General features: G+C 56.8%; 1 protein-coding gene across 1 annotated transcript in view; it reads right to left on the bottom strand.

Moving 5' to 3' along the window:
- Nucleotides 1–9,550, bottom strand: part of EPHB2 (EPH receptor B2) — a 130,316-nt gene that overhangs the window by 38,076 nt on the left and 82,690 nt on the right. Inside the window, exon 5 of the mRNA XM_057381238.1 lies at nt 9,147–9,482. Within this exon, the coding sequence (XP_057237221.1) occupies nt 9,147–9,482 (336 nt within the window). The remainder of the gene's footprint in view (nt 1–9,146; nt 9,483–9,550) is intronic.

Below are 9,550 nucleotides of genomic sequence, written 5' to 3' on the forward strand. Positions count from 1 at the left end.
GCCAGGACAGGAATCCCACAGCCCCTGCACACCCCACACCACTGCCAGGACAACTCTGGGGTCACACGGTGACAGGGGTGTCCCTGTACCACTGCCAGGGCAGCTCTGGGGTCACACGGTGACAGAGATGTCCCCAGGGCAGCTCTGGGTCACACAGTGACAGGGCTGTCCCTGTACCACTGCCAGGGCAGCTCTGGGGTCACACAGTGACAGGGGTGTCCCCAGGGCAGCTCTGGGGTCACATGGTGACAGGGGTGTCCCCAGGGTGGCTCTGGGGTCACATGGTGACAGGGCTGTCCCTGTACCACTGCCAATGCAGCTTTGCATCACACGGTCCAGCTGTCCCCACCCCAGGTCCCTCAATGACCCCAAAGTCCCAGGTTTTTGTGCTCCTGTTCAGCTCAGAGACCAAACACATCCTGGTATCAAACTGAAAATTGACTTCTCTGCTTCAAACCCTCCTCACTTTTTGCTCTTCTGGGTAGAACTCTCTCCTGCCATTTAAGCACCTCAGGCTTTCACCCCATGGGCCCTCCTGGAGAATGGGTTTGGATTCAGATGCCTTCCTTCAAGATGAGCACTGACACCACCCCAGTGAGGAACATTTGGATGAGGAAGGGAAGAAGGGCAGATTCTCCAGATTCTCCTGACCTGCCCTCCATGGGCCCCGGCTGCATGGATGGTTGGGCTGGAGACCTCCAGGAGCCCTTCCAGCAGCAATTGTGTGTGTGGGACACTGCTGCAGAAAGGTTCACTACTCCTTGCACTTTCACAACATGTGGCCCCCAATTCCTTTCCCAGCTCTGCCCGTGATGCCAAATTCAGGAGCCACACATGTTTGGAATCAATTCTGTCCAGCAGAAGCTGAGGAAAGCAAGGGATGGCAGCACTGGGGCTCTTTAACAAACATTWGCCCTTAAAGGAGTAAAATTTCTCAGGTCTGGGATATTCCAGGGCTTGCTGGAGCTCTGGAAAATTGGTGTTTTGCAGTGTGTGAGGTTTTTGTTGCTGGGTTCTTGGCAAGGTGGCCCCATCAGGCTGGTACCCACGCTGTGTCAAGTGTCTGGACAACTTCCCAGCGGGCCCAGCCTGCAGCTCCTCCAGTCTGCAACTACAAACGCTGGAAAATCTTAAAAACACGGCAAAGCAGCCCAAAGCTGGCCCTGGCTGCGGCCCCACTCGAATCAAGGCAGGCTTTGGTGTAGATTACAGCCTTTAAAGCAGTTGCTAATGCCACAAGCCCAGCGACTTGGCCGGGCAGCCCAGGCTTTGGCTGTGTTTGAGCTCTTTGTTCGCCGGGTGTGCAGTCCCCATTTGCMTGTGCCACCCGGCCTGCAGGGCTTTGTTCCCACAGGAGGAGCTGCTCCGGAGCATCCTGGCACCCCCACACTGCTGCCAGGGTGGCTCTGGGGTCACACGGTGACAGAAGTGTCCCCATGCCACTGCCAGGGCAGCTCTGGGGTCACACGGTGACAGGGCTGTCCCTATACCACTGCCAGGGCAGCTCTGGGATCACACGGTGACAGGGGTGTCCCCAGGGTGGTTCTGGGGTCACACGGTGACAGGGCTGTCCCCAGGGCAGCTCTGGGTCACACAGTGACAGGGCTGTCCCCAGGGCAGCTCTGGGGTCACACAGTGACAGAAGTGTCCCCACACTGCTGCCAGAGCAGTTCTGGGGTCACACAGTGACAGGGGTGTCCCCAAGGTGGCTCTGGGGTCACACGGTGACAGGGGTGTCCCCATGCCACTGCCACGGCAGCTCTGGGGTCACACGGTGACAGGGGTGTCCCCATGCCACTGCCAGAGCAGTTCTGGGGTCAGACGGTGACAGAAGTGTCCCCACGCCACAGCCAGGGCAGTTCTGGGGTCACACAGTGACAGGGGTGTCCCCAGGGTGGTTCTGGGGTCACACGGTGACAGGGCTGTCCCCAGGGTAGCTCTGGGATCACACGGTGACATGGCTGTCCCCAGGGCAGTTCTGGGGTCACACGGTGACATTGCTGTCCCCAGGGCAGTTCTGGGGTCACACGGTGACAGGGCTGTCCCCACTCCTGACCCACCCTGCACGGGGAAAGCTCCTCTGCTCCAGGATGGCACCAGCAAAGGGATGGGAGGGAGCAGGGACACGGGGGGAGCCTCCAGCCTGCTCCCCAGATTTTATACAAAATTGTACTTTCCCCAGAAACGCCAATTAATTGCAAAGGTAACTGTCCTCAGGAACAACCTGGCTTCGGAACTGCAAACAGAAAACTCAGAACAAAGGTGTGTTTCTTGCAAGAGCGATGCCTACTGCAGAGCGTGCACAGAATTACAGGATGGTTTGGGTTACAAGGGACCTCTCCAGCCCCTGCCATGGTAGGGACACCTTCCACTGTCCCAGGGTGCTCCCAGCCCTGTCCAGCCTGGCCTTGGGCACTGCCAGGGATCCAGGGGCAGCCACAGCTTCTCTGGGCACCCTGTGCCAGGGCCTCCCCACCCTCACAGGGAAAAATTCCTTCCCCGTATCCCATCTGTCTTCTGTCCATTTGAAGCCATTCTTCTTTGTCCTGTCCCTCCATTCCTTGTCCCCAGTCCCTCCCCAGCTCTCCTGGAGCCTCTTTAGGCCCTGCCAGGTGCTCTGAGTTCTCCCTGGAGCCTTCTCCTCTCCAGGTGAACCCTCCCCACTCTCCCAGCCTGGCTCTGGAGGGGCTCCAACCCCTGGAGCATCTCCAAGTCTTGCTAATTTGTGACTGAACTTGTTCCTTTGCTCTCTTGCTTGGTGAACTCCACCAGGCTCCCTGTGAGTGGGGGAAGATTTTGGAAATACAATCTGTTCTGTTGGCAAGAGCATTCTCTGTCCAAGCCCAGCTTTGGGGCAGGGCAGGGGTGGCCACGGAGCAGGCTGTGGAGAGCTGGGCACAGTGAGCACCTTTCTGCCTCACAGGGGCTCACAGAAGCTCAGYCCTGCCCACAGGGACCCCAAAACCCCCAGGGACCCCAGGAAGGAGCAAGGGACACCCTGCCAGGTGGCTGCAGTCACTCCTTGATGCACCCACCACCCCAGGACACTGACCCTGGGCTGTGCTTGCCAAGGGCAGCAGGGGAGAGGAATCAACCATCTGGAATGCTGCAGAAGAAGGTGAGCTCTGCTCTGGAGCCTTCCCAGCAGCTCCCAGCCCAGCACAGAGCAGGGATGGTGACACTGGGGCTCAGCAGAAAGGCCTTTCCASCCCATCCATCACGGACAGACGGCTGTTTCCTGCCCAAAGCAGCTCCAGATGCACTGACACAGGGAAGCCCCAGGCAGGGGTGATGCTCCARCTCCTGCTGTAATTTATGCTGGGAGCAGGAGGAGGAGGAGCTGGTGGAGGGCAGGGAAGGGCATCTGCTTGGGATGCTCTGCCAACATCCCCCCGACTACCCACYTTCCTCCAGAGCATCCTGAAGAGCCAGCAGCTGGCACAGCTCCTTCCATCTGCTGCAGATGGCCTCCAGTGGCAGAGGAGAAGGGATTTGGGCATGGCAGGATCCCTGCTGGGCACTCACTGCGGGCTGGAGGGATGCAGTGAAGGCTGGGGCAACAAGAGAGGGGAGGAGGGCAGCAGATGTCAGGGCACATCATGGKTTGGTGGCAGTCAGGGTGAAGGGAAGAGGGTGACGAGACAGATGGCAGAACCAGGATGATGACACAGGGCCATGGAAGGCAAGGTCACTGGGATAAGAGAAGCAGCCATGGGATGTCAAGGTTTCAGGAGGTTTGGAACCTGGGAGCAGGCCACATTGTCACAGAAACACACCCAGTGAAGGGCTGAAAGATGGTCAGTGGGATGTGACCTCAGTACAGCAGCCACACGGACACTCCAGCCTGTTCTGTCCATCACCTCCATGTGTGAGATGGCTCCAAAGCTCAGAAAAATTCTGCTTTCCCCAATTTTGTGTCAGTTTTATGCACAGTAAGTGCCCCACCAGCTCGTAAAACATCAAGAAGTGTGACACTGCTTCTCATGGAACTCCACCACCTCAGTTGATGTCTTCCCACTTGGGTTGTTGTGGTCTCCCATTTAAGCAGTTCCTGGACAGACTTCACAGAATCACTTCCCCCTTTACCTGCAGCTTTCCAAATCAAATGTTTCACAGGTGTCCTGACAGACAGAGCCTCCTGTATTTCCTTAGAAAATCAGTGATTTCACAGGGGCAAAAAGCAAGAACAAGCTACACAGGCTCATGCACCAGGACCTGATGGGCTGCCTGTCTCTTGAAGGCTCACCTGAAAGGTGTTTTACATAAAGACAGGACTGAACTGGAGGATAATTCCCATCCCTGGAAGTGGCCTGGAGCAGCCTGGGATGGTGGAAGGTGTCCCATGGCAGGGGATGGAATGAGCTGAGCTTTAAGGTTCCTTCTAACCCAAACCATTCTGGGATTCTGGTATTCTAATTGGTATCTCAGGCTGATCTAAAATATCTCTGGGCTTGAGCCTTTGAAACTCAGTCAAACCAAAAGCAAAGGCCATAAATCACAGCTTGGGATGATCAGGTTGGACATTGGCAGAAGTTCTCTCCCCAGGAGGGTGGTGCAGATCTGGGACCATGGGGAGAGCTCTGCCTTTGGGGATAACCAATAACTGTCCACCCAAAGCCATGACCCCCTTCATGCAGTGCTGGCAGCAGCCCTGCCACAGGTGGAAAGCTGGATGAGAAATCTGAGATGCTACAATCTGAGATGCTCCTGCCTTTTATTTTTATTTTGGAAAAAACAAGGAAGTGGAGTGTCAAACTCTTGYTGAAGTTCAAGACCAGCTTGGATGGGGCTGGAGCAACCTGGGCTAGTSGAAGGTGTCCCTGCCCTTGGCAGGGGGGGGTGGACTGGATAATCTTTCAAATCCCTTCCAACCCAAAGCATTCTGGGATTCTATTATAAACAAACACTCAGAACTYTGAAGCTCTTGAAAGTTCATTCCAGCCCTTTGAGGTAATTTCTGCACTTTCCCAGGTTCTGGTTTCACAGACAATAACTCYTGACTGCAGCAGGGCCCAGCTGAGCAGCACGAGAGAGAACAGGAGRAGCCACCAGAGCAGTGTGGGCTCTGCTGTGCCTCCCTCTCAGGGAGGGAGCCAGACACATCCTCTGAAGCTCAGTGAAAGTGAGAAGATGAAAGCAGAGCTCCCCGTGCCCCAGGCAGTACAACTCTGTGTCCCTGTCTCGCCAGCAGCACCAATGTCACAAGCACACACAGCCTGGAGGGGCTGGGACATGATCTGYTCCTGCCCACCCTCCTGCCCGATCCCACCGTGCCCCTGCTGCCTCCTGGACCATGGCTGCAAGGGAATGTTTGTGCTTGAATTGAGGGAAAATCCTCCTTTCTGGGATCTGTCCCACCTGTGCTCCATTGCTCAGGGCTGCACATCCCTCCAGGCTTGTAACAGAGCCAGGCTGGGCTCAGGACACCCCAGCAGGGCAGGGCCATGGCCCAAGTCCTTSCTTTGGATGGTCACCTGTCCTTGAGCTCACAGCCCTGCCCAAAACACCCTGCATGGCTGGGACCCAGCCTGGGCTGTGACACCCACCCAAATTCCAACCCTCCTGATGCCTTCCACGGGAGCTGTGAGCTGCACATCATCCCGGCCAAGGGACCCAGAGAATCATGGAARATTGGAAAWGACCTCCAAGATCATCAAATCTGACCTGTGACTGAATGCCACCACATCCACTAACCCCTATCAGCACGTGGTGACAGACTGCTGCAAAATGCCACCAGAACAATAATGTAAACAATCATAGCAAGTTTTCTGGATCTGCAGAGAGGGAGAAATCATCCTGATGGGTTTATCAGGACAGTGGATTGGTTTCCTCCACCACACACTGCTGGCTCCATCTGTGTGGACTGTTTATGGCTCTCAGTGGTTCTGTTTGCAGCCAAGAGCCTCTGACACAGCACTAATCCTCCCTCCTGATCCCCAGTGACAAGAGCTGCTCACAAAAGGGACACATTCCCAAAAACCTGGATGCTCTCTTTACTCCATCACTGGGAGGTCCTGAATTTGCCTCTGGATATTCCAGATTCCAAGGTTTCCTCCCTCCTCAGGTCACAGAAGCCACAGTCAAAAAGCAGTGCCCTTCCCATGTGCTGTTAACTCATCCCTGCCCACAGCCCTTTCTGAGAGGAGAGGGAGAGGAGTGGGAGAGGGAGAGGGGAGGACACAGCCTGAGCTCAGAAGTGACAGAAGGTGTTTTCCCAGGAAGGCACTTGGATCACRTTCATGGGGGTCCAGTTTGCTGGAAGGGGTCGTGGCCATGGGATGATGGTGACCAAACCATCACCCACCCCGTGCTACCCCCGTACCACACTCAGGACCTCCCTTCTGGCTGCTCTGTTGTTTTCTTACTCTCACAGGAGATTTTTCCTGGGATCATAGAATGGTTGGGATGGGAAGGGACCTTAAAGGTCATCTCCCCCTGCCATGGGCAGGGACATCTTCCAYTGTCCCAGGGTGCCCCAATGTCCWRCCTGGCCTGGGACACTGCCAGGGATCCAGGRGCAGCCACAGCTTCTCTGGGCACCCTGTGCCAGGGCMTCCCCACMCTCMCAGGGAACAATTCCTTCCCAATATCCCATYTAACCCTGCCCTSTGKCAKTGGGAAGCCCTTCCCTGTGTCCTGTCCCTCCATGTCCTTACAAACATGGATGTGAAGAACTTGTGGCACCTGAAGGCTCTGGGTGCTGCTCGTGACGGGGCATCTCTCTCTCCCCAGCAGTCACCATGTGTCCTGGGGGAACCAGGGGGCTTTTCCTTGCTTCCTGCAGGGCTGGAGGAGCCCGAGGGGTGGTGCTTTGTCCAGCTSTGGCAGGAGCACGACCCCATGGACCCCATCCCACATTCAGCGATGGAGTCCCAGCTGGCTGCCCCACCCAGAGCCAAGGCAGGGGGAGGGGGCTCATCCTCCCTCTGCTCCCTCTCCTCTCCCCCAGCACCCTCCATTCTCCTGTCCCAGCTCTGCCTTTGTGTCTGCAGCTTCTGTTACCAACTGCTAATGATCTACATCAAGGCTGCCAGGCGGTGCCGAGTGTAAGCAGAAGAATTCAGAGCCTCTAATTACAGAGGAATTAGCGAGCAGACAGTTAGTGTTTAGTGCTAATGAATAGATACATTAAGAGAGACATCACACAGGCTGAGAAGTGTGAGCCCTGATAATAAAGGAGTGTCAAACCAGGAAAACACAAGGAGGAGGATCCAGGGGACTGAAAAGGATTCGCCTTCGACTCAGCTCTCTGGCTGTGCTCAGGTGGGAGCAGCCACGGGTAATACACCAAGGTTCAAGCACAGCAGAGAAAAGCAAGTGCAAAATGTGAGCATTGAATGATTCATCCATCGTGCAGGACCACGGAGGAAGGGGGCACAGCCCCATCCCAGCTCCAGGCAGCATCACAGACACCCCATCTCCATCAGGTAAAGAGAGGGAAGACCCCCTCTCCTCTCTGAGGGCAGACCTGGCCTKGCTTGGAGCTTCAAAAACACCCTGACCCCGCTTCCGAGCTGACTCCAGAGCAGAGGTCACCATCATGGCTCACCCAGATATTTTTGCAGGTTTTCCCAACCAAATGCTCTGGAAGTGATGCCCAGGTGATGCCCACCTTTTACCCCAGGGGCTGGCCCCTACAGCCAGAACACACCATGGTCTCCAGGCAAATGCAGCCCTGGAGGCCAGGGAATGCCCAGGGCAGGTTCAGAGTGCCCAGGGCAGGTTCAGAGTGCCCAGAGCCTCTCCTGCTCTCACTCAGGTCTGTGCCTCTCTGGCATCCTTCCACCTCAACCCCATCAAGCCAAGCCCAGCCCCGGTGTGTGCCCAGCTCCAGATGGCTTCCAGGTGGGCAGGGGAGGCAGCCCCTGGCCAGCAGCTCCATGGGCTCCGTGCCACCAGCACAGCTGCCAGGGGCTGCTGGGGACCCTCCTGGGAGCAGCACTGCCAGCCCCCCTGAGCACCCCTTCCCCCAGCAAAGCCACCCTGCACAGAGCTGGAGATCCCAAACAAAACCCTGCCCGCTCTGTGCTTCAGCTGCTTCACCAAGCGACCCTGTCGTGGCACAGAATCTGCAGCACATTCCCAGATCGTTATCCCGAATATTCATGCCCCAGCCCCTCTTCTGGAAGCTGTCCTTTGCTTTCTGTCTGTCCTGGCTCTCTCTCCAGCCCAAGCAGGGACTGCAGCTCCCATCACAACGCTGGAGCCACCTCACCCTCCCTTCCCAGGAACCAGGAACGTGTCTGCAACACTTTGATGGTGCCTGCAGTGATGCTCCGAGGCAACAGCCTCGGACTCAGCCACACCCAGCACTGGAGAGTGATGCTGTGACACCAGGGGACAGTGCCACGAGCTGTTCCACTGCTGTGACGGGGAGGCAGCTCTGCCTTGGGGCACGCTCCAGATTTTCACTGAAATAAGGGATGTTTTCACACCCAGGGCTTGGGATTCACCTAGGGATTGCCAACCACCAGCATTACAGAGTAAGCAACACCTCACCCCACCTCTTGTCCACTTCCAGCCCACTGGAGGCAGCTCTGCCTTGGGGCACACTGAAGCTTTTCACTAAAATAAGGGATATTTTCATACCCAGGGGTTGCCTGCCACCAGCATTACGGGGTGAACAACATCTCACCCCAGCTCCTGTCCACTGCACCGGAGGCAGCTCTGCCTTGGGGCATGCTCCAGATTTTCACTGAAATAAGGGATATTTTCATACCCAGGAATTGCCAACCACCAGCATTTTGGGTAAAAAGCACCTCACCTCAGCTCCTGTCCCCTTCCAGCCCAGCGGAGGCAGCTCTGCCTTGTGGCACACTGCAGCTTTTCACTGAAATAAGGGATAGTTTCATACCCAGGAATTGCCAACCACCAGCATTACAAGGTAAGAAACACCTCACCCCACCTCCTGTCCACTTCCAGCCCACCGGAGGCAGCTCTGCCTTGGGGCATGCTCCAGATTTTCACTGAAATAAGAGATATTTTCATACCCAGGGGTTGCCTGCCACCAGCATTACGGGGTAAACAACACCTCACCCCATGTCCTGTCTGCTTCCAGCCCACGGGGGCTCAGCCAGCACTGCCCAGGGGATGCTGCCCACTCATCCCACCCCATCCCAGCCCATCGAGGCGGGGCACAGCCTCACCAGCCTGGTTGGTGGTGATGTTGACCGAGGCGAACTGCGGCGAGAAGGGGCTCTGGTCGGTGACGCCGTTGACAGCCTGGATCTCGAAGGTGTACTGGGTGTGTGCCAGCAGGTCGCTGATGTAGATGCGGGGCTCGGTGAGGCCCAGCTGGCGCGGGGTGAACTGCACGTTGTCCCCGCAGCGCGTGCAGGCGCCGCGCCCCGCCCCGCAGCTCTTGCAGATGATGTTGTAAACCAAATCCTCACGGCCCCCCGAGTCCCGTGGGGGGCTCCACTCCAGCATCAGAGACGTCTCGTTCACGCTGGAGATCACAGCCTGAGGTGCTGATGGGATGGCTGTGGGGAGAACACAAGGAAGGGGTGAGACGGGAGAGAGGAGAGGAGAGGAGAGGAGAGGAGAGGAG

Source organism: Malurus melanocephalus, unplaced genomic scaffold (genome assembly GCF_030028575.1).
Source record: "Malurus melanocephalus ecotype Western Australia unplaced genomic scaffold, MMel_1.1 scaffold_500, whole genome shotgun sequence".
Taxonomy (NCBI): Eukaryota; Metazoa; Chordata; class Aves; order Passeriformes; family Maluridae; genus Malurus; species Malurus melanocephalus.